General features: G+C 41.8%; 1 protein-coding gene across 3 annotated transcripts in view; it reads left to right on the forward strand.

Moving 5' to 3' along the window:
* Positions 1-709: 709 nt before the first annotated feature.
* The window catches only part of LOC103707986 (DNA (cytosine-5)-methyltransferase CMT2-like), a 35,971-nt gene continuing 10,581 nt past the window's right edge, over positions 710-26,099 (forward strand). The window contains exons 1-13 of one of the 3 annotated variants that reach the window (XM_008792723.6): positions 710-1,804; positions 4,646-4,680; positions 4,774-4,876; positions 5,597-5,704; positions 5,856-5,975; positions 6,150-6,243; positions 12,824-12,978; positions 13,098-13,163; positions 13,251-13,496; positions 21,072-21,130; positions 21,205-21,271; positions 21,351-21,680; positions 21,768-21,836. In XM_008792723.6, coding sequence (XP_008790945.1) covers positions 1,064-1,804; positions 4,646-4,680; positions 4,774-4,876; positions 5,597-5,704; positions 5,856-5,975; positions 6,150-6,243; positions 12,824-12,978; positions 13,098-13,163; positions 13,251-13,496; positions 21,072-21,130; positions 21,205-21,271; positions 21,351-21,680; positions 21,768-21,836 — 2,193 coding nt within the window. In that variant the 5' untranslated portion in view covers positions 710-1,063. The remainder of the gene's footprint in view (positions 1,805-4,645; positions 4,681-4,773; positions 4,877-5,596; positions 5,705-5,855; positions 5,976-6,149; positions 6,244-12,823; positions 12,979-13,097; positions 13,164-13,250; positions 13,497-21,071; positions 21,131-21,204; positions 21,272-21,350; positions 21,681-21,767; positions 21,837-26,099) is intronic. The other 2 variants (XM_088703131.1, XM_039124671.2) reach the window with 2 other exon arrangements.

The following is a 26,099-nucleotide window of genomic DNA, read 5'->3' on the forward strand; positions in this document are numbered from 1 at the left end:
GAAAAGAGTTGTAGATTGGGTCGCCTCCTACGCAACCCACCACTCCGGATTTGTATTATGGGGTATTTCCGATCGTGTGCCGCAGGCATTAGATCGTGTTTTGTCTTGTGATTGCTCTAGGCTTTCTCACCGTCGTGTGTAGTGAGATGCTGCTTCACCAAAATAAAAAAAGGAGACGACTTAGTTTGCGGCCCAGTTTGCCTCTCGGTACATATGCACGGTCGTGATGCACTCTCTCGTCAGCCAACAAATATCGCAAAATAGCGGGTGTCCATCCTTTATTGCCCCTCATCCCATATTCACTCAATCACCATGACTGAATTTTTTTTTAAAACAAACACTTTAAGCCTCCAAAATCAGTTTTACATAGATAACATCCTTCTATGCTGCCCTAAACTGTGCTGCTATGATTGTTCTTTTAAAAATGCATTGCTTTCCGGCAGCAATCAGGCTGCGGTCATGATCCTGATAACAAAACTCATGCTGCTCTGCGATCACCTCTATTTTGAATCTTCACTTTCGGCGATCGCGCGGAGCGTTGTACGAGATTCACCTTCCAACGGCCACCCGATGGGTTGCTTCGCGTCCTCATACAATGCTCTGTACGAGCGTATGTAGAATAGCATTGCTTGGTGGGACCCACCTGACGGATTCTGCGCGCGACGCTCACTTCCACGTGATATCGGATGTCTAAAATTTCAAAAGAAAAGCCTCGGTCCCCAACGGCAACATTGTCCTTCTGAAACGCTTCCAAAATTTAGAAAGAAAGCTTCCGCATAAAAGGAATCGCCACCGTCCGTCCGAAGCTTCCCCAGATCACGTCTAGGGAAACTTTTTACGGGGGCGGCGAATCCCTCCCGGGTTATCAGTTTAATCGCCTTCCGTTTTTTTGACCATCTACTTTCTTATCTTACCGTTTGCCTTTTCTGTTACCTCGCAGTTAAATATACTCCCGCCATGGCCCCAAATCTCCTCCTTGTGAACCCCTCGAAAGAAACCCTAGGCCCCCCCCTCCCCATTTCCTGTCCCCATTCTACCTAGGGTTTTGGAGTTCTGATCTCCAATGGCTGACGAGACCCCCTTGCGGAGGTCGCCAAGGGCCGTCAAATCCGTCAGACCCTGCTTCCATTCCGGCCCCAGCGGCTGCGATCGCAACGCAGCCTCCACCCATCGTGCCGCTATCAAGAATGGCGCCGCCAATCCCTCGCTGAGGACCTTTAGATCCTCGAAATCCGGCGTGGATTCTTTCCGGACCAATGGGCGTTCCTTGGATTCGGTGGCGGCTGCCAGCAATGGCTTGAGGCGGTCGCCGAGGTTCTTTAGCTCCCCGGGTTGCCGTTCCGGTTTCACTGCGAGCAATGGGAGTCAAAAGGGCCCATTTTTAGCTCAGTGGGTGGTCGATAATGGCGGTTTGAGGCGGTCTCCGAGGACCTCCGAAGCAGAGAGTACCAGATCGAACGTTGTAGCAGGCAATGGTGCTTGTAAGGCTCCTGCTGCTAATGGAGTGATGGTCGGGATTGGCGTTTTGAGGCGCTCCCCTCTATCGGTGGGTGAAGATGGGAAATCGTCTAAACCAAAAGATTCTCTGAAGTCTAAAAGGCTTGAGAATGGGAAATCCCCAGAGCAAAATGGTTCGCCACCAACTAAAAAGCTAAAAGTCTGGTCAGATAATGGCTCAGTGCCTCCTCAAATGGCAAGAGCGTCTTCTGTCTTGAAGAATGTTAACGAGATCTGCTTCTTTGTCGGGGACCCTGTGCCTGATGAGGAGGCCAGGCAGAGGTGGCCTCACCATTATGTAGACAAGGTAAGCATGCTACATTGCAACAAAAGCTTGTCAAAGGGTCATATCTTGATGTCTTATTTATGATTTTTTGAGTGTTGGTGTTCAAAATCGATTTGACCGAGGTGCTGAGCTGGCTAAGTTGCTGGAGGGCTCGGACGATTGGTTGTTCAGACCGTAAAGATCGGCCAAAAAGGTCGCGATGTGCCTATGAGGTGGCAAGGTGGTGTTTGATGTGCTCGCATGGCAATGGCTCCAAGGCCGGTCGCTCCCGAGATGGAGCTAGGAAAAGGAGATCATGCTCGGATCTTCGCTTCAATATCGGATCTAATCTGAAATAGCAAAGACAAAGAAGTCCTCTTGCCTGAGAGTGTCTAACGGGGATCCTCCGATGCCTAAGTCGGACATTCTCAGGAAACAGTAGAGGTGTTATGAGAGCGCTAAAGCGGTAAAGCGACAACATAAGAGTGTAGGAGGGCTCGAGAGCATTTACCTTGAGGATCCTCCAGGATTGGTTTGTATATGTGAGGATCTGTACTTGTTGTCAAGGGATTCGAACATGCAGATTGGCTGTCTTTGGTAACTCATCGCATGTCCTGACGGTCACGTGAAGACGTCTAGCTCATGCATCATGCTCCACGCCTCTCACCCATACGGTTAAGAAAATCACTCACGATCGTGGCCGAAGTGTCATCAGCTAGGGAGAAATTTGAAATTTAAGGGACTCTCCGCATGCCTTTGGGTCGGCCATGTGGCGAGCTTTAGCTGGTTGATGGGGGGCTTCATGGCGAGCTCTAATTAGTCGGTCTGCCACATCGGTTATAGTCAGTTCCAAATTGTGTCACTTGTCTCCTACTTCGGAGACCAAGCTAACTTGTTGGCTCGGGCGATAAAAATAACTGGCTGGTGAGGCCGACCAGCAGAGGTTAGCCATGAAGCTAAACTATAAATTCAAGCTACAAAGCTGTGCCACCGCAATTGTCCGTCGGTTTTGCTGTAGAGATCTTCTGGATACTATATTTATGGGGTACGTGCTGACACTTGCGCTTCCCGATGCGGTATCGTTTGTAGTGAGAATATCAGTGCAATGATTAGACATTTGGGCCGATGGCGATTCAAGTGACCGCCAAGGAGCGAACGTCCAAGCGACGTGGTGAAGATCAGTTGGGATAAGTGAACCGCCATGCCGATCTGGATGTCTGACTTTCCAGATAAGGCAGGAGACTTGTGCGTCTTCCGTATTTCGATCTCTTGTGCTTTGGAGCTTAGAGATAGAGAGATCGCGATCAAGCCTTTGTGATCGTTTCCTTCTTGTGCTTCTATTGGAGTTTCATCGCCTCACCAGAGTTCTTCTGCCATAGTGCCACGTTTCGACCCGTGATGGGTGGATTAGATTTAGTTCACATCAAAGAGCATACTGCATTGTCTCTAGAACTTGTCAAAGATTAGGTCTTGGTACCTTTTTCGCAATTTCTTGACCTAGAATGCTATTTGTATTACTTTTTTAGCTGCCTTTGATCACTCAAACAAACTTACTTATGGTGAGTGTAAAGGCTTATTTTTTTATGGGGGAGAATTTTTTTTCTGATCCAAATAATTCCAATCACAGAAGCAAAACTTAATTTTCGGAAATCTCCAGATATTTCGGTTTGAGGCTTCTGGTTGCTCCAACCATGAATTATTCCTTTTCTTAGGAGTGTTTGGTTCAGATCTGAAAGGCTTTGTATGGAAGTAACGTTGGCAAATTCATGTGCAGTCGTAATCCTAATGGAAGTTGGCATTCCTTCTCCTTTATGTCCATAGAGGCAGAAATCTTATGGGTCATTCATACCCACAAGGTTTTACCTTGCTTTGACAGCATACTGCTATTCCTTGATTAACCTTATAAAGGTCTTATGGTGATTGACTACCATCATCTTATGTCATACTAGTAACCTTGATTGGAGTATTCTCTTCTCTGTTGAATGAAGTGTTGAGTTGTCTTATACCGTTTGTGATACATGGGCTCTAGTGGCATTTTTCGGTGGTCTAATGGTTTGACCTTGGGTCTTTGATCCTCTCTTTCTCTCCAAAAGGTTCAATCTAGACTTTCATGGACTCATTGGGGCCACTTTCTTCTGGACAGGATTAATTGCAAATATATTATGTGGGTCATCCAGGTCTAGACTCTCACCTCTTTACACTGATACAACGTAATGTTCGAGTCATAAATTTACCTTTTCTTCAAATTCTAGACCTGTGATTTGTAATTTTTGTGAAACTTGTAGGTCCTCTTGGGGCTTGGATTCCTTCTCTCTACACCAAGGGTCATGAAACTTCTAACCAAGGCTTTACATACTGGACCATACCAGTCCATAACAGGTGCACGTACCATATTATACCAGTAGGGGCTCGATATGGTACAGAACAAATATAGAGTATGGTTGTCGTGCCGACTTAGCATTTTTACAATGCATTGGTATGATGGCATTACCTTACCGTGCCATACAATGCCAGTAAGGTACTGGCATGGAGAGACATAAGAGCATGCTTTTGGCTCCCTCTAGTGTTATTGTGTCCCTAGGAGTTTCTCCTGTTGAGAGTTGTATGAACACCGTGATGAAGCCTTGTGACTTCACCATGTTGCGTAATGAGGTTCCACTTCTATAAAATGAGAAGTCACAAGTTTGCTACTTTCTTGCCCCTAAAGTTATGCCTTTAAAGCTTTCAGAAATGTCAAAACTAATGTTTCTTAATTTTTATGCTTCTTAATGTAAGCTAATCGTTCCTATTGAAAACTTCTTTTAAGAAAATTGTTTCAAATTTTACCGTCATTACATTGATAATCTTTTGTTTTACTCATGACATCATGTCTTGATTTTGAAGGGTAAAATAGGGAAGTGTCTGAGCAGAAATGGAAAGTAAGCATCTATTCATAAACTTTTTTTTCTTTTTTGGCAGCTTCTGTGTATCTTGTATTCTTTTAACTTATGGTTTTATATCTTACGGTTTAGCTCTGAGGATGAAGATGAAATCATCTTAGATGTTAAATGCCATTACTTGCAAGCTAGTATATGTGGGTGCATTCTTGATATCGGGGATTGCACATATGTGAAGGTGAGCTGTTCGTAAGACATCACAAGAGTTAATTGACTGCCTTGTTTATCATTTATTTTTTCCCTAACGTACAATGTGATATATTTCTTTGCAAATGCAGCAGTGCATCTCCCTGATGTGAACTGCTTCCTTTATCTTAAATGGTGTTCTCCATCATGTGGTATAAATTGAAAGTCAGGAAAAATGGACTCCATTAGTACCCATGGCAAACTAGATCAACATCATGACACCATCAAAGTTTGATCTTCCTTGATTTTACTAAACCAGTGTTGTCTGGTGAACATTGTACATATAACTGTTTGTTGGTTATTGAACCAGTGCAATAACATATTGACTACTGTATGTTAGGGTGTTCTATGTTATGAAGATAGTGCATCATAGAAGCAAATATATGGACCAAGGGATATATTTAATTTGATTAGTTGCTGGCTCTATAAGAAGTTTAAACTGTTGCCAAACAAGATATTGTCCTTTTTATTTAAAGAATCCAAGGCTTTTTATCAATCATTTATCATTCATATCTTTAAGCCACATCTTTAATAAAAATATGGAAATAATGAAGCACCAGCATTTTGGTTTATTGTACTATCACTTGAATTATGATGGATATAGTTTTGATCCTCATGTTTCATGACAGCTAATTACAGTGCTTCTTGTATAATAAAACTGAGATGTTTTTTTTAAGGAATAATAAAGCTGACATGCTGTTAATGTCTACAGGGTGAAAAGGGAAAGCCAAATTATGTTGGCAGGATCTTGGAGTTCTTTGAGACAATAAGAGGGGAATATTACTTCACAGTACAGTGGTTTTTTAGAGCTGAAGATACTGTGAGTTTCTTGTTACTTTTGATCTTTAATTTTCAAATTCAGGTGTCTTCTAATTGTGGTGCACTTGTATATAATGCAAACATACCCTCAACAAGTTCAGAAATTAATATTCTTAATGATAGACCATGATTTGTACTTTTGTTCATCTTAGATTATGAAAGTACAAGGGGCATCCCATGACAAGAAGAGGCTGTTTTATTCTGATTTAAAGAATGACAATCCACTAGACTGCATTGTGTCCAAAGTCAGAGTTGCACAAGTTCCACCCTGCGTATGCATAAATTCTGCTTTTGCTTATGTTATCAACTCCGAAAAATCTTTTCGCTATCTTGCTTACTTTAATTCTATTTTTTACTGTTCTATTTGTGTTTCATGATTCATATATTTTTAGTTGATAAAGTTGGACTTATTTGGTCCATACAATTAATTCATAATCTTATTGCAGGTGGACTTCCAGTCTAAACCTATTCCTTCATGCTACTTTTATTATGACATGAAATACTCTGTGGATTATTCTACATTCTATACAATGGAAAATGGTAAGTCATTTTGCTTGATTAAATTAATGCCTGAAATTTACACTAGCTGTTGAAATGACTTAGATGTGCATGGTTAACCACTCACCCTACTATAAACTAAATAAAATAAATGAGCAATAATTTTTTGTGCTTCTCTTTGCCAACCTTTATTTGCCATTAGCTACTACTAAGGAGTAGATCCTTTGTCAAAACAAGCTTTCTGTGTGCTTCTCTCAGATATTAGGCATCATATTATTTCATTTTAAGTGAATACCTTGTCACTCATATATGATATTGACAATAAACCATGTTCATAGATCTATGCCTCATTAATATGTAGTTTAAATTTGCTCACTGAACCATGTGTCATGGTACCTTTTGTGTTACAAATAAGTATGTTATTATGAGCCTATTTTTTATTATTATGAAATGAAGATTTATAGTAGAGTGAATAATTAGTTTATATGGCAGGAATTGTACAAGGCTGCAAGCTATATGATATGGTCGTAATCAAAGTTCGTTGGACCGACTGTACTAACATACCAGTGGGCACCAGTACCGAATTGGAGACGTGCACAGTGATGCGATGCACGGATGAGAAAAAAAACAACGCGTGTCGCGTCCGCGAAAAAAAAAACTACGTGTTCGCACGCATTTGCGTGCGGGCGCGTTAAATGCGACAAAGTGGCGTTAAATGCCACTTTGTGGCATTAAATGGCCCACGCGGGCTGCTAGCTCGCGTGGGCGCACTGCCCCGCGCGGGAGTGGAGAATCGCGCGCGGGCGCGATTCCCTGCGTGGGGAATCGCGCGCGGGCGTGCGATTCTCTGTTCAAGGTCTACACGCGGATGGAGAAAAAAAAACTACACGTCCGCGCAAATACCACTCTGTGGCATTAAATAGCCCATGCGGGCTGCCAGGCCGTGTGGGCGCGCTGCCCCATGCGAAAAATCGCACGCGGTACCGGTTCGCACTGGTATTGGTGCATACCGAGCCGGTACAAACCGGTTCAAGTATGGAACCAATCGATTCCGACCCAGTTTGGGTCGAAATCGAATTTATATGCTGTATCGTACCGGTGCCTGTCAGCCCCGGTTCGGTACGGGCTGAACCGACCGGTTCCGGTCGATTTCGCATACCTTGGTCGTAATGCTTTGCAACTATTTATAACACTATTTTAAATTTGTAATATATATTATATCTATTGTTATCTTTGTCGGAACTCAAGCAAATTGTTTAGGGTATATATTGAATGTTAATGTGACTAAGGAAAATTAACTAGAAGATGCAGTGAGCTTCTACTTTTAAATATTTTAGAGCTGAACAAGCCGTTGGATAACCTAGGTTTCTGACATTGCAAGAGGTGGGAATACGAGATGTGGACCGATGAGCAACCTCTCACTTATCTCCTATTCATAGTGGCATGCAAGGGACTAGAGGGAGTGATGGTGGATCAGGCAACAGATCTGAGGACCTTAAGATGCTTAGTTCAAGACAAGACAAATGGGCCTCTAGAACTAGCCAGAGTTCTAGGACTAGCAGAAAAGGTAGGGCAATTCAACTAGTAAAGGCTAGTCAGGTCACGAGGGAAAGTCAGAGAGGTACAGTCGAGTAGAGCCTCAAGAAGTCCAAATGAAAGGGAAGGTGATAGTTGGTCTTGTAGAGATGGTTGACGATGAGCAAGTCCAAGATGATGATAGTGAGACACTCAAGCCCCTAGATCATGGTTTATCTAGATCATCTTGTGATAATAGCGATGACGAAAGAGATGGTTTGTCTAGACTCTAGATAGATGGTGGATTTGATGATCATGGTGGTTAGGATGGAGGTGGCAATGAGGCATACGGGATCAGTCCATTTACTAAAAAGGCAAAGTTGACTCATGCTACAAAGGATCAGGACCATGGAGCCAAATCCAAATCTAGATATCAAGGGTACGAGCTAAGGTTGGCGGAATCGTCCCGAACCGGACGGTTCCGAACGTTCTGAGCCATAACGGAGGCTCACCGGTATAGTTCCAGCAACAGAAATGAAAATCATTGCTGGAGTCGGAGAAGGAAAAGAAAAGAGAGAGCGAGCAGGGGAGGGAGAGGGAGAGGGAGGGAGGCTGGCGGAGGGTAGCAGACGCCGACGAAGGGTTGACGGACTTCGGTGGAGGCCGCGGCTGGTTTTTCTGTTTCGAGCGAAACAAGGGTGTGGCTGCGGCGTTAAAAAATTTCAATTTTTAAGTGAAGTCGGCAAATTGGATTTCGCAATTTTTAAGTAAACTCGGCAAGCGATTTGCCGACTTCACTTAAAAACAGTGATTTTTTTAAGGATCGCTTGCCGACTTCACTTAAAAATCGTGGTTTTTTTAAGGCAGCGGCTGCACCCCTATTTCATTTAGAATAGGAGAATTGGCCGTGGCCTCTGTCGGCCTCCGTCGGCCCTCTGTGGGTGTCTGCCACCCTCCGCCGGCCTCCCTCCCTCCCTCTCTCCTCTTTTTCTCCCTCTTTTTTCTTTCTCCCACGGTCTGTTTGCCCTTTTCTCTATCGGTACAGGCTCGGTACGGCATGGCGTGGGCCCGTACCGACTTGTGCTGCCAGAAAACTGCCATCGTGCCCGGTACCGGTTCCTCCAACCTTCGTAGGAGCTACTAGCTTATAGGAGGAAGCAGGCCAGAATTGTTGAAAGATGTGGCACACAGGCTACAAATATTATGGATCATATTCAGAAACTGAGGATAACTAAAGAACGTTGACATTAAGAATACCAAGAGTTTATGGCATGGATGGAGTAAGAAGCTCTAAGTGGCAGATTGGAGCTTGAGCAAAATCAGGTCATTATCATTATTAGCTGAGCAAAATCCATTAGCACATCAAATAATCAAAGTGCATATTATGGCCCTCCCCTTTCTGCATTCTATTCATATAGATACCTCCAACCATCATATCTTGAGGGGTACAATCCTATACAATATCCACCTTTATATGAACATCTTATAGAGTACAATATGGTGTTGCATCTCATTGTCCTGAGCAAGGATGGCTAGTCATCTAACCCACATACTATCAAGAGAGTTATCCTAAATAGTACTAAATGCAGTATGAGATAATGTTTGCTGAATCATTCCAAACTGGCCAGTTCAAGGTATACTGAATCGGACCAATTAGTAAATAGCGCGGTTTGGGGCATCGGTTAGAAACATAAGCACAATAAGGCGTTCGGAGGGAGAGGGAGGGGGGAGGGAGAGGACTCGAAAGCCTCTCAGCTTGTTGACAGGAGATTGCCACTATTTTGTTTCAAAACAAGAAAACTCTAATTCTTTTGGCCGATTTCAATTCAAAGTTGGCAAAAAATAATCGGTACTTTCGAAAATAGCATGGTACGGACTCCGGACTAAGGTCCGCCGAACTGACCGTACCGATGTACCGGTGGGCATCGGTACTGGTACGGTACCAGTTCGGTACCCGTTGGAACCGGTTCCGAACCGGCCAACAGAGCAGACGCGCGCGCAGACACGATGCGCAAACGTTAAAAAAAAAAACTATGCACGGACGCGTTAAATGCCACAGAGTGGCATTTCTGTGGCATTAAATGGACCGTGCGGACTGCCAGCCCGTGCGGGCACGCTCTCCGCGCGGGGAATCGGCTGCGGCCGCGGTTCCCTGCTGGAGAACCCATCGCGGCCGCGGTTTCCTGCTCGAGGAATCGCGCGCAGGCGCGAATTGGGCGCGCAATTGCCCACTCACACATCCGCGCGCGGACGCGAAAAAAAACAACGCGTCCGCACTCGCACATCCGCGCGCGGACGCGAAAAAAAAACAACGCGTCCGCACGCAGATGCTTTAAATGCCACAGAATGCCACTCTGTGGCATTAAATGGCCCACGCAGGTTGCCAGCCCGCGTGGGCGTGCTACTGCACGTGCGGGCACGCAGCAGAAAATGACCGATTTTTCACAACTGAACCGTACCGGTTGGGGCCGGTACCGTACACACTGAACCGGCCAGTTCAGCAGACCTTGGTACGGACCCATACCATACCATACCATGCCAGTCGCCAATCGGAAGGGATCTGGTACCGATTCGACTAACCTTATGAGCGGCAGGGATGCACTTTGTATTCAAGTTAGCATCATATTCAAGGACCTGATATTGAACAACACCTAGATGTATATCCAACGTAGTGGTGGTTATTAAGCAACCTCTCGTGTTGTCCAACAACATGAAAACATAAAATATTGTTTGGCTTTAACAGTTGCTAGAATTGTTACACTATTGACTTGCATGAAATAATAAAGTTCATGTAGAGGGAGATCCTTAATTTGTTGGTTTTGGTTACTTGAAAACAACTTGATTACAACGGGGCTTGGATTCAAGGTAGATCCTTTGACCCATTTAGTCATCATGGGGCAGTACAACCAACATACTAATGGCAACCTCCTCTTTAGGAGGGTCAATTGGTTTAAACATCGGGTTTGAGAAGGAGAATCAGCTACAAGCCACCAACTCTCCCCGACCCACTGCAGACTTATATCAGTACCCCCAAAAGCCCTATACAACCATTTCCAATCTGTATGATAATCCCATTTACAAAAGATCTACAATCAAACCATTTGGTATTTCTATGTAATTCTAATAAGATTTGATTTGGTGATGGATTCTGCCATTGTTGTAAAATAAGGGATTCCGGCTTTTATAAACTCTTTCCCTACATCTCTTGAAGAGGAAAAATGTGGGAGGGCAAAGTTCATTGCATGGTCTGTCGTACTGGTCCGGTAGTTTATTGTTGAAGAACCGGTACGGGACCGGTTCGGACCGGTACGGGACCGGTTCGGACCGGTACGGGACCGGTTCGGACCGGTACGGAATCGGTACGGACCGGTACGTACTAGTCCGGGCCACCACCGGTATACCGACCGGTACCGGTACAACGGACTTTGGTTCATTGACTCTATTTTTGCATTCTTCAAGGCATTGATGGGAAGTGGCATTCTGGTGATTGTGATCTCACCATCTTCTTGTAGTACAACCAGCTTTCTTCTCTTATATTTCCCCCTTCCTCTTCAACTCATGCTCCCACTCTTTCCTCCTTTCCCCTTCCTTTCTTTCCTTTACATTCTTATGCCTTTGCTCTTGGGGACCCTTAACCCCTTCACATTGTCATCCATGTTCTCATTACAACAAAACCTAAACCTTTACCCTATCTTGAAAAGTCTATTCCTTCTGGCTTCCAAATGAATTAGGTGAATCCATATGTGAAGCATCTACAACATTGTTTCTTTGTTTCATTCTCTTATTTAATAGATTAAAAGATGTTTTGGTCTATATAGATTAGATTGATCAATTTTAGGCATGGATTCAAAAGCCATCAAAATGAGATGGTACCATTGGTATTGTACCATTCTACCATGAAATCAACACTAGTATGAGTGCCAGGACACTGAAACTATCCATACCAATACGTATTGGCCACATTGGTGTATATAGTATCCTACCAACCATACTAGTAGCTACTGATGGCTTTTCATTTTTTTTTTAAATTGTCAATTTTAGTGGGTAATGGTGGTACCAGGATCATTCCGATACTATACCATTCTAATGGAAAAATGGTATAGGTTTTAGGAATGGTATTTAAATCTTTTATAGGCCTTTTTACATAAATGGTTAGGGCTTTTGTTGAGGGCTTAAGTCCGCTGTACCAGTACCGGTCGACGTACCGGTGGCGGCCCGGACCGGTACCGTACCGGTCCATACCGGACCGGTACCGTACCGGTCCATACCGGACCGGTACCGTACCGGTCCATACCGGACCGGTACCGTACCGGTCCATACCGGACCGGTACTGGTCCCGTACTGGTTCCGGATTCAATGCTGATCCATGCCGGTCCTATACCGGTCCCATAATTGTTCTCCAACGATAAGCTACCGGTACCGGATTCCACGCCAATCCGGTACCGGTCCGAGGCCGGACCGGTACGTTCCGGCCTGTACCGGCTGGTATGCATCGGTGCGGCAGACCATAACTTTCACGTAAATCTATCCTAATTTAATCATGATTTGACCTGAACAACGCCATCCTAGGGTAGATTTGCAATTATATAACTATTATTGCATGTATAATATAAAAAGTTGCATGCTTCCACATCCAACAACAAATCTACAAGGCAAGACTGGAGACAATTCATTTTTTATAACAATTCATCTTGTGGAGGGTTTTTCCCACATTGAGACACTCATGGAAGCGTGCTCAAAGCATGAGATAAATCATGGTCCAATGCCGATAATCGAAGCTAAGGCAATATATGCATGTGATGATTTTGACTATTATATAGTCATTAGAAACAATTGTAATTGTTGGCTAGACACTTCTTGTTTCAAAGTACTTGCTTGGTACCAAGCCATCATTGGAAATTAAACCCCTGAAGCCTATACTAAATAGATTGTATAAGTTGTGTTGCTACTGTTAATATTCATGCATATGCCTCCCCAATATATTTAGGCTTATTGTTTCATTTATTCTTGATTATCTTAACTTCCTTGAGCATCTTTGATATATTTTTGGCTGAACTCATTTATCCAATATTGTCAAAAGGCTTTATATACTCCATATAATTTTCAGATGATTCAGAGGACAAATCAATTGTAAATCAAAAGTATAGCAGTTGTGCATCTGAAAAGACTGAGCTGGCTTTGTTAGATCTATATTCTGGTTGTGGTGGAATGTCAACTGGGCTTTGCATGGGAGCTCATGTTGCTGGCGTGAACCTTGCAACGGCAAGTATCTTCCAACCAAACTCGATGCTTACATTTACCATCTTTATTTTTCATTTGACTTTTCCTATAACTTTGTCGTTATTCTTCAGTTCACTGACTTGTTACTTCTTTCTTTGTAGAGATGGGCTGTTGATGTCAGTGTAGCTTCATGTGAAAGTTTAAAACTAAACCATCCAGAAACTCAAGTATGCTGCATGTTTATACTTTAGTATGGTTGCTAGCTTGCTTTGTAATATATATCAATAGCATGTACTGATGTGCTCACTAAATAGGTCAGGAATGAGGCTGTCAATGATTTTTTTGACTTACTAAAGGAATGGGAGAAGCTTTGCAAACGTTATGGGGTTAATACTGGTAAAATGAAAGATAGTACTTCCTGGAAATCAAATGTAAAAGATTCTAGAAAAGAGGCTCAAAGTTATTCTGCAATCCCAGCTGGAGAATATGAGGTGTTGAGACTAGTTGACATCTGTTATGGTGATCCCACTAATGTGGGAAAGCGTGGATTAAAATTTAAGGTGTGCAGTCCCTTCCATTTTCTATTATTTGTATTCTAGACATTTAATGCCTCTTATTTTACTCTGGAGTCTGGACCCTTGAGATGGTCAAAGTATCTCGATTTGTTCCCTTAAATGTCTTCAAGATAAGGTTATTTTGACTTTCTCCATTACATGGACCTATTGTTGACAAATAGAACTATTGGTGTTTTCATTATTGTCTAACATGACTTAAAATTTATTCTTGTTGATGCTTGTTTCATATTAAGGTTGTAAGTCTTTGTTTACTATTTTTTCATTCCATTCTCCAAAATGAAATGGAAGAGCTCAGGTAATTTATATGCAAGTTCTTGGAAGACTATTGGAAGCTGGCATGAATTCTGGATGTTGCTTTTAATCGGAGTGAATGACAAAAGAAAATTTATAAATTTGATCTTATGATGTTAGGACAGGGCTTACTGTTATAGCTGCGGCTCTTTTGCACCTTGACAGTTTTGTTAGGTCTGCATTTTACATTACCAAAAAAGGCATATGGGTCTAAATAAACAACTGCAAATAATCTCCTCAAGTCACTTGCCTTATTCTTTTTAATCCTAGAATTTCCTAAATTGACAACATTAAACTAATGTGTATGCAGAACTAGGATATAATGTGCACTAATGGAGGTTAAAGTAATGGAGAACTTTATGAGATGGTATGCCACATAAGTAATGGTGAAACCGTGAAAGTCTATAAGAGATGTGGGGGTTTTGAGAAAGAATTACGTAAAAAACTTACCTTGATGAAGCATGTGATCTTGAAAAAAATTTATGTCAATGATGGACTCTTGAAGCTGATGCAAGGACATATGATAGGCTTGTTTAAATGGTTATCAGATTGAGTTGAGTGCTAGGGTACAAATTTGGTAATTAGTTAATGCAACACAAATATATGGATGAGTATTTGCAGTTGTTCTCATATCTTGATATTGATATGAGATATCAATAAAAATTACATAACTTTATCTTTTTTATTCACAAGGTCGCACTTGAAATGGCCATGATCCCACTAGTTAATATTGTTCAGAGCAAGGTTCGCGGTACCGATCGTACCGACGTACTGGTCGGCTCCGGTATCGGTACGGTACCGTTGCCGAACCGAGCCGAACCGATACCGTACCGATAGGGTACATTCAGCGACCCCATCGTCGTTTTTTTTTTTTTGAGTTTTTTGGATGTTTTTATGTTTAGGTTTAAGGTTAAAACTAGATGATGCAACTTATTACTTCCAAATAATTCAAATAATGACATGAAGAACATAAAAAATTTTCAAATTAAGATACAATCAATTACATACGTTTAAATCACTCTCGAATATCTAAAATCGGGTCGAATGGCGATGCTTCTCGTCAATATCTGGATCATCAGCATAATATGGAGGCAGATCAACCCATCCCTCTAACCAAGCGGCATTGTAGTCTTGTATGCTCAATCCTCGAGGAATGCGCGTTGGATCATAAGAACTCTCGGATCTCTCGCTAAAGCTCTGGCTCTGAGAGGTGTCTTGATAAGGGGCCCATCCGAATATGCCGGCACTAAAATTCGATCCGTAAGATCCTCCGGGCTGCGCAGGATAGTAGCTACCGGAAGATGACTCCGATGCACCATATCCATAGGCTGGCTGAGGCCGCGGATAATAGGAAGACTCGGAACTTGATACATCAATGGATTCGACTCCATATGGAAGGTCATCTGCAGCTGCATCCTGGCCTCTTGAACGACCTCGAGGAGCTCTTCTTCGATATGCAATGGTATCTGACCGGCCTATATCAGACGGCCTACCGTGGTCCGTATCTTGTGTAGCATGTGTAAACTGAGACTCACCGGTGTATCGAAAACCTCCCTCCGGCTGTGTCTCATAACTAGTACCATACTGTCCTCCACTTCCTCCATGGCTAGTAGATCCATCACCACCAGAATCTTCATCGCTGCTGGTCCAAGTCTCCTCCTCGACACTCTCCATTGGGGCCCTTTCCTTTCCTTTTCTTGTTTGTTGGGATTGACGCCCTCCTGATCGAGTCGACTGGGTAGTAGAGCGTCCTCGTCCTCGTCCTCGCATGAGAGGATCATCTCTCTGAACGGGAGCATCGTACCAGTCATGCGGTGACTGGCTTCCCTCTAGCCACGTCATATCAGCTGTAGGAGTGCGTGGAATGTTGCGCTCAGCCCATTGCTGTGGATCGACCATAGCCTCGGTGGCTATGATACTGGCTGGTCGTCGAGGCGATCCTGGCTCATCAAGCTCGGGCTCCTGCTGCTGGGCCGCAAGCCAGTCGAGCATAGGATTATCATCATCATCTGTAAAAGTCCTATATATGGGATCTGCATACTTGAGCTCCACTTCCTCTTGAATGCATTTTAGCCTCAACCGTAGATTGTAGTGCACATAAACTAAGTCGTTGAGGCGCTTTTGTGTCAAACGGTTCCTTTGTTTGCTGTGGATGAGGCCGAAGGTGGACCAGTTGCGCTCACAGTCAGTCGAGGAGACCGTTTGGGAGAGAATCCGGATAGCTATCCGCTTAAGATTTTTTGCGGATCCGCCAAAATGAATCCACCATTCAGCTGCAAAAATATTGAAGATAATTACATTTTATATATATGATGGCCTCATAGTTGAAGATAATTCAGATGCAAAAATGTCTTGCAGATTTGTATTGTACCTGGATTCATAGTTGTCTTGCTCACGACAGCTGGTCGCTGTCCAAAGCTGTGGCTACCCTCTCTAAATAATTTGGTCTGTGGAAAGAAGCTTGTTGTAGTATGTCAATAATATAAGATCTGATATATTTACATATGTTACTAAATCATAGTTACCTCTTCTATACATAACGCGGCGACTTCTGGATCAGGCTCCATCTTATAAATAACATTACGCAGAGCATGAAGAAGTTCATCATCCATACCAATTCCACTCTCGTACTGAAACCGGGGATTCAGATAGTATGCTGCACATAGATGACACCATCTTAGTATAACTATACAAATATATCAATCAGTATAATTATCAATATTATCGCTTACCTGCTAGATGCAATTCCCTACCCATTTGGGCTCCCCACCGCCGCTCAATGATGTCGATGTACTCCTGGGCATGGGCTACATCTGCCTCCATGATCTGAGCCTTTGCCTTCTCCATCATGTGATACAAAAAGCCCATCTGGGGATACCTCTCGCTATCCACGGCCCGCAGCACTTCATATAATGGTTTGATAGCCTTGACTATCGCATTGGCCCGCTGCCAGAATGACTGCCTGCTTACCAAGTCTTCCATCCTGCTTCCTTCAGTGCCGGCCTGGGCATATCTACTTTCCTGCCACTCAGGACTAACAAACATCTGACGTAGGGCTCCTTTCTTCTCGATAAGGCTATCAAGTGCAATGTAATTCGTAGCAAACCGTGTGACTCCTGGTCTAAGAATTTCTCCCCCTGCATACCTTCTCATTAATGAAAGAACCCAAGTATGGCTATAAATATACCTGGTGATGCGTTGGGCTATCTCCACCGTATGTTGCACCCTACGGATCTTTCCAATATCCATCAGGATGAGGTCGATGCAATGTGCAGCACATGGAGTCCAGAAAATTTGTGGTCGCCGCTCCATCAAGACCTGCCCGGCCAACTTATATTGCGGTCCGTTATCAGTGACGACCTGCACGATATTCTCCTCTCCAATCTGATCAATCACCTCCTCCATAAGTCTGAGGATGTATGAGGCGTTGTGCACCTTATCCGAAGCATCAACTGACTTGTGGAAGAAGGTCTTCGTATCACAGTATGTCAGAAAGTTGATGATGGCCCGCTTTGTCGGACCGGTCCAACCATCACACATCAGAGTGAGCCCATATGTGGGCCACTTGCTTTTATATGAACCAATCCAATTCTCTAGCTCCTCCTTATTGTTGTCAAGAGCTCACCGTAGATGTCCCTCGGATCTGGAGGATCAACACCGGGACCGGCAGTCTGTATGGCAGAAATGGCAGACTTGTAGTATGTATTGTCTGCAGCATTTGCTGGAATGTGGCTGAAGTGGAACCAGGATCCAATAGCTCGCCACATATCCTTCTTCTTCTCCTTCTTCCACATTGTGTCTACTCTTTGCTGCTTCGAATCTCTTCTGGGGAAGGCATGCGGATCTACATCATGGATTGACGCACCTAGTGGAATCCCTCCGGAAGACTTCTTTCGGCTACCAAAACCACCCAGGATAGATGCAATCCGGCTACGTTCTCTGCCCTCGCCCTCCCTGACTGATGTTATCCTTTGAAACTCTGGATCTTGTCTACTTCCACCAAAACCGGCGTCCGACTCAAAAAACGAGGGCCCAAATCGAGCCCGATGCCTCGCCACCTCCTCCTGCTGCCATCGATCATCCAGACTCGCCCGCATGGCAGCCTGGATCTGTGCCTCCTCCTCATCTGGACCCTCGACCTCCTGTGACTCCATCAAGTGATAGGAAGGTGCTTCTGCAGCTTGGCATTCCACCTCCGCTTTCTGCTTGGCAGCCCTCTCCTTGGCTGCTTTGATCTCAGCAAGGTTTTTCCTCATCAGCTGACGGGTGGTCGGTGGGCACTCCGAGCATGCAGATATCTCACGAGAATTACCGGCTAAGTGCTGCTTTAATCTGGTTACTCCTCCTCCTTTGAAGCACTTGTGGCAATAATTGCACTGAAACTGGTGACGTTCACCGAGCATCTTCCCATGCTCCCAGCCAATATTACGCTCTTGGGGTTGCCCTCTCCTTGATGGCTCCATTCCTACGACCACATTAATTTTTTTCAATTTTTAGTTTTTTGTAATTAAAAATTAATTTTTAAATTTATTAATTAATTATAAATTATATAAATTCTGTAAAAACAACAGTTAATGTCATCATTAACATCGTCCATATATCAACAACATATAAAAATTTCAAAACGAAATGGAATCATTGAATCATTTCCTAATTTTTGGCAATTTTTGACTTAATTTTTTTAAGCAATTTAAATGAAATATTAAAAAAACAATGTAGGGGAATTTTACCTTATTTTGTTTTTGCTGGATTTTTCTTCAAGAAAAACGACGCTCTCCGACCTTTCTAATTTTTTTTCATGCCTTTGTCTTTGCCTTTCTCTTCTTTTCCTCCTCCTTTCTCTTTGCCTTTCCTTCACTTAAGTTGATGGATTTGGCTTCAGCCTTCAGCATTCGGTCGGCTTTTATAGCCAACCGTTGGGTCACTGTGGCACTTTGAAAAGTGCCACTGTGAGCCACAGCGCGGCACTTTCGAAGTGCCGCGCGAAGTGCCGCACCGGCTCTTTCGGTCGAAGTGCCGCACAAAGCGGCACTTTCGGTCGCATTGCCGCACAAAGCGGCAATTTAAAAGCGCCGCTTTCAAAGTGCCGCACAAAACGGCACTTTGAAAGCTCAAAGTGCCGCACAAAACGGCACTTTGAAAGTGCCACACTCTGGCCAGCGCTGTGACACTATGGCACTATCATAGTGCCACAGCGCTGGCACATTATTTCCAGCACCGAACCGGTGCGAACCGGCTCGGTTCGCACCGGTTCGAGCATGTACCGGTGCGAACCGGCTCGGTTCGCACCGGTATGGTGCTCGAAACATTCGGTTTCGACCCATATTGGGTCGGAACCGTTTTACACACTGGAACCGGACCGGTTCCAGTCGGTACCGGTCCGGTTCGGGCTGAACCGACCGGTACAGGTCGGTTCAGCAGACCCTGGTTCAGAGTATATTTCATAAATATGCCCCTTGTTTAGAGGAAAAAGAAGAGAGAGAAAGAGAATCTACATGTTAGATTCTCAGTTTGTAGAATCTATAAAACCTTGATATCATGTTATCTAACCATTAGACTCATAATGCTGAAGTTGATAGGAAATGAGCCAAAAATATATTATTAGGCTCACACCAAGAATCAACATTAAACCCGTATCTGTTTGAACTAGTTAATTTACTTTAATATTTAGAAAGTTGTGCCATGGTGTATTTGAAAACCAATCATACTTATTAATTTGCTTTAAAATTTAGAAAGATTACGATATTTGCAGATGATATAGTGTTGGAAAGGTTTGAAAAACCAATCATACTACAATACAAGCCATCCTGTACTACATTGCATACCAATATGTACTATGTGCAATACCACCTTGTATTGGCAAACCATGAGTACACACATGGGCATACTGTGTTACATACCATGGTGGTACATGACCAATATGCACCTATAGCATAGTACTTCAAGCCTTGTGTTGATTGATGAGAATAGAGCTAGATTATTCTAAATGGGATTTTGGGATGAATACTTTAAATGATAATGCCTTCAAGAACACTAACAGAATAAAGACAAAGTATATGAAATGTAATTTTGTTGAAAATAAAAAAGAAAATGTGGCCCCAATTAAGAGCGATGGACTAAAGCTACCACAAAGTGATTAGTTGTTCTTTTTAAAATCTATTATACAAAATAATGAAGAGCTAATAGATTTAAAACTTGTTTGACTAAGTGCAAGATGCTTTCAAGGTATTATATGATAATGCATACCTTGGCAACTCAAAAGAAAATCTTTATAGAGCTATAATAAAGTTTACAAGGATGGCATAGTATGTTTGACAATAAAGATGGTCTTGGAGAGCAAGTTAAGTTTAACAAAAATAAGAATATTAAGATGGATATGTGGTAAATTTAGGAAGAATAGCAAGAAATGGGTATATTAAGGAACCTCGAAGTATTACAAAGTTGGTATATAAAAAACTACACTCGACATAAGAATTAGCAATAGCAGGTTTACACTTCTGGTGGCAGGTTTTTTCTGAATTAGTTAAGCAAGCATATTTTCTGTTTTCTTATAGCAGTCTTAGGTGTTGGTGCAAGGACCCAAACATAAAACACTAATGGGAAATAAGTGGGTAGGCTATCTTGGGTTTAGTGCAGGTATAGGTATGACCTCAAGCTCTTAAAAGACATTAACTAAGGCATGTCTATGACATGTCCCCATATTTTCCACTAGGTTTTCTTTATATCATTTTGAAATAGTAAAGTAACAGAACTCCATAAATACTCATCGAAAAATTTTACCACCTAATAGGCACCCACTCATTCAGCCAATTATACCTCTATCCATTTAACATCTTTGTGCAATTCATCATTTTTGAGAACTTGTTAAGTATCTGTTAGTATGTCTTGCCATGCACTCGCCTATCTACCATACTATTAGTTGATTGCAAGAATTTTTGCCTTAACATATATTCATTCAATATATTTAGAATCTTGCATTTATTTTGGATCTTATTTTAAGTTTAGAGGCTCCTAAATGGCATCTGAGTCTCATGGTTTTTTTTGGTTCAAGATCTTTTCTCTACTCATGGACAAATATAGTAGATTTTATTGTACATGCTAAGCTTCACTAGATATGATTTACTCGAGGCAATGTTAGGTAGAGAACACCACATCTCATACATGAATTTTGGGTCACAAGAAAAGCATATATAAATCAAAAAGGTTGATCACATAATTTACATAATTACACTTTTTTATTTCATGAAATTTATTATTTGATATGTCTAGGTTCGCTGGAAGGGTTATAGCCCTAGTCATGATACTTGGGAGCCAATTGAAGGATTAAGGTATGCCACTTCATAGGTAATATGGTGTCATATCTAAAGGCTTGACCAATCTCTATCCTTTGACCATTTCTCAGCAATTGTGAAGAGAGAATACGGGATTTTGTAATAGAAGGGTTCAAGTCAAAGATATTGCCACTTCCTGTAAGTGTTTTTAGAAACTCTCTCAATAAGCTATTACTTCATTTTGCTTTTATTATCTCTTATCAATTAATTATTCCAGGGCGATGTAGATGTTGTATGTGGTGGCCCTCCATGTCAAGGTATTAGTGGCTATAATCGGTTTAGAAACTTCGATGCACCGTTAAATGATGAGAGGAATCGACAAATAGTTGTCTTCATGGACATTGTACAATATTTAAAGCCTAAATATGTCCTAATGGAAAATGTTGTTGATATATTAAAATTTGCCAAAGCTACACTTGCCCGATATGCTTTTAGCCGCTTAGTTTGTATGAACTACCAAGCAAGACTAGGAATCATGGCTGCCGGTTGTTATGGCCTTCCACAATTTCGATTGCGAGCTTTCTTATGGGGATGTCATCCTTGTGAGGCAAGTTTATAGGTTATTGATGCTTTCATAATCCACGACATTACGACACTTATATTCTGTAGTTAAATATTCCTTTTTGTCTTGTAGAAACTACCACCATTCCCACTACCTACACATGAAGTGATTTTGAAGGGCGGCGCTCCACTAGAATTTGAGGTATTTTCTAACACAGTTTCTTTTCATGATTTGATATAGTTGAGATCTTCATGGCAAGATATAGTATAATTGCATGCACGTGTTCCATCAATGCTTTTGTTTTTCCACTTTGATGCATCTCCTTATTGATATATGCATGTAGTTTCATACATGTGCTCCCAAAGGGACAAGACATGCCTATTTGGTGTCTTATAATAAATATAAATGTTTCATGTTCTTATGTGACCTAGCTTGTGCTCCAAAACTTGCTCCCAATTTTTTACGAAGGTTCACTAGGGAACATTCTAAACTTTAGAGGTGTTATGGGGAAACTCTGGACATTACTAGATAAAAATTGCCAATTGATTGGATCATTATGATGTCAAAGATAATGTCTTGTCGTATAAAACCGTAGGATTATCATTGCAGTTCTATGACTTTGTCTATAAAGAAGTTGCTAGATTTTTGTGGCAACTCAAGTCTTGCTTCTTTTTTGGGAAGTTGAGATCTTTCGTCAAGTCAAAAACTTTAACTAGGAACTAGTAGATTTGATTTTTTGTTTCGACTATTAATGCATAAAGTTCCAGATGATCTTTTATATGTTGTTATTTGGTCGATTTCAATCCAAGCACCACCATCCTGAACTTGAACTTGTGAGGGTCTAAATTTGACCAAACATACTATCCATCAACTGGGTTGAGGTATTGGTAGGTATTAAATTGTAAGACTTGTAGGATTTATGGTTTGGGTATGGATTGGGTGCTAATCAAGATATCAAACAAGTCCACATGAGAAAAAAAATAGAGGGATGAGAAACATAGAGATGGTGATAATGTATGATGCGGAGGTGGTAAAATGGTGATGGAGCCTTTAGGTGGAAGCAAGTTTTTGAAATATCACTATTGTTCAAACCCATTGACATTGCCTTGCAAACCTCTTGGGATACATGGTGGCATTGGCTTAGGCAAACCCCTTTTGCATTGCACTCAAATCAGTCTAATCAACCCGGGATCATGTGGTTTAGGGCAGATTAATGTTGGTTCACCCCAAAAAGAGCTTGATGTGGCCTTAGATGGAGGGGAACCACTTGGTGCCACTTGAGTAACCAAAACAGCCTCTTTGGTAATTATTCTCCACCATTTGAAGGTAAAAAGAGAGGGAGAAGGGAAGACTGTCTAGGGCAACAAGCTTGCAAGATTGAAACTTGTTTTTTTTTAATTTTTAAGGCTAGAAAATCATTCTAGCTAGGCAAATCTTTTTCTTCCTCCCTTTTTTACCATATTGCTTCGAATATCCAAGTGGAATATTTTGTTTAATTAAAAACCATGGTAGATTTTGTCAAATGATGACTAAATATTGTTTGATATAAGATTCATGCATCAGAGTATATCCGGGATCAAAAATCAATGCCTAACCATCATTACACTTGGTTGGCATGATCCATCATTACACTTGGTTGGCATGATCCTTGATATGTCATATACAATACCCTTCCTCGATTGTGTGCCCCCAAGCCTCGATATTTCATACCATGGGCAAAAGGTGACCTAAGAAGTTGAGCGCTAGTGGTGGGAGGTGATCTTAATATTTTTATTTTATTAGTAAATAAAGGTAACAGGATAAATTACTTCAATATTTTGTTGGACGTCCGAGTTTGTTTCGATTGATTATGGTGATGATTGTTATAGATAATTTCATTTAGTTTTTGTCTTTCCAAACACATTGTTTCTATTTTATATCTACCAAACCAACTTGTTGAATGTAGGAATAATGTTTGCTATGCCGGAACCAGAGCCCGGACCGGTTGTCCGGCGGCACGGGTCGGTATGCCCCCATACTGTTCCGTGCCGGGCCCGTACCGATACAGTAAAGGAGGTGGGGGAGAGGGAGAATAGGAGAGAGGAAAAGAGAGAGAGTGGGGAGAGAGGGAGGGAGAGAGGAGGGCCGACGAGCAGTGCGGAGCTATGTGGAGGAGGGGCTCCACTCCTATTCTCCTATGTCTTTCGAAACAGAGGTCTCGGAGAGGGCCCGTTTTTAATTCGGCAACTTTTAAGTGAAGTCAACAAGTGCTGACTTCACTTAAAAATCGCCAAATTAAAAAGGAGCATGTTTCGAACGAAACAGGGGAACCGAAGCGGAGCCCCTCCTTCGCACAGCTACGCGCGGCTCGCCGGCCTCCATCGGCTCTCCCTTCTTTCTCCACTCGCTCTCTCTTTTCCTCCCTTTCCTTCTCCTTCTCCCCCTCTGTTGACTTTTATTTTGTTTCAGTCGCCAAAACCGCCCCAATCCACCGCTGAAACCGTCCCGGTCCGCCGCCGGTATGCCTCAGTATACTCCGAACTGCTCAGTTCAGGATGCTTCTGCCGACCATGGTAGAATACTAGATAACCAATAGAAGTTTTGAATCTGTATTGAAAACCAATCATTGAAATGTGCCAACTCACACTATCGTGCTCCATCTAATAAGCTAGGAATAAGAATGGGAGCTTGAGCATGGTTTAAGGATTTGTTTAACACTATACTTTGACAAACCTTGCTTTTCTATACTCCACAGACAATGTCATCTTGATGAGATATGACTTGGCGCTTTTGTAAATGGATATGAGCAAAGCATCTGACTTAACATTGCAATAAAAAAATGTATTTTTGAAACTAGAAACAAGCCATTGTCTCGTTGAGTCCAGACTTCCATACACTGGTTGATTAATCAAATAGCATATCTTATCATGATGTGCCACATATCATGCTAATTCAGTATCAGTTAAGACCATAATTGACCATGGGTTTTGAAAAGCAATTTGGGTACTGCTTTATTATATCAATTGTTGTATTGGAATTGGGCACCATACCAGGTTAGTACAGTGGATCATGCCATCCAGATACTAGTACAACAAATTCTTTTTTTTTTACCTCTCATTTTGTTGGTTTTTTATGTTTCCAATGGTGTTTCATGGGTCAAGGGGTGTTTGTTTGCTATTTTTGGAAGTTTTTATGGTTTCAGATTCTAGGTATGGGGTTTAGGGTTTAAAATTGAAATGAACTACAATTTAGAAAATTATAGAAAATAAATATAAAATACAACAATTAAGAGAGAAATAATGTTGACACACTTTGCGAGCTCCACTTAGATTGACCATGAGTCTCATAGACATTAAGGTTTTGTTCATATTCAGGTCCTTCAATTTGATACCAACCTAGATACTTGCCCACCCTTGCTACTAATAATCTGACCGATGCCATCTTGGATAGTCACAACAATGTTGATATGTTGTCTGATACTAACGTGGCCATCGTAGCTTGATGAAGTGGGAAAATCCTGCACTTCTATGAGGAAACCAGGGCTTTGGAGGACTACTTATGCGGGTATGAATTTTAAGGTCCATTACAATAATGAAGCACGGATTTTTATAAAAACTAATGACGCACAACCTTAGCTTTATTTGTGACTTCAAGTTACATAAAACATTATTATTTTCTATAATAATTTGAAAAAAATTATGTATCTCTTAGTTTAATTAATGTATTTAATTATAAATCACTAAATACTTATGACAATTTATACAACCATCAAAGATATGCTAATTGCACTAAAAAATATGTCCAATTATGTTTTCACACTACTAATTTTTCATTTTTAAGATATTTAATTATTTAAACTTATTTTTCTATTTAAGAAATATTCTAAATTAAAAAATTCAAATGTTTAATTTTAACTAGGACTATTGCAACTACCTTCAACTTAGAAGAAGGTATTTTTACAAGGTTATTTTACATTTTTTTTTTGGTTTTGGGCATGAGTTCCGATGGCCTTGAAGATGCCCAAAATTAATACCTCCCCGCCCTCCCCCCCCCCAAAAAAAAAAAAAAAACTGCTAGCATTTTTTAGAAATTATTCATTTGATAATATTCTAAAAAATAATAATGAAGTGAAAAATAAAAATATATGTCCCATCATGTAGTCCTACTAGCAGTACAACATATCGTGAAATCATGTGAAAATACAAAATTTGGCATGTTTTTCCCTTGTTTTTCATTTTTTGCCATTTTTGGAATAGAAAACAGAAAAAAGAAGGAAGGAGATTCTACCTTCCTTGGGGATGCTCCTAGCTTGAAAGATCCTGAGATGGGGCTAGAACTTGGTGAAGAAGCTCTCCCGAATCACTCTATCTCTCTCTTCTCATTTCTTCTACACTTTTCAACCCAAGAATGGAGAGAAAAAGGGTTAGAAGATCCTTTTCTAACGACCCTAACCAATAGTGCCCAAGAACTGGCAAGTGCCAGTCA

Source organism: Phoenix dactylifera, chromosome 8 (assembly GCF_051530095.1).
Source record: "Phoenix dactylifera cultivar Ajwa chromosome 8, Ajwa_hap1_PhDact_Kaust_v1.1, whole genome shotgun sequence".
NCBI lineage: Eukaryota > Viridiplantae > Streptophyta > Magnoliopsida > Arecales > Arecaceae > Phoenix > Phoenix dactylifera.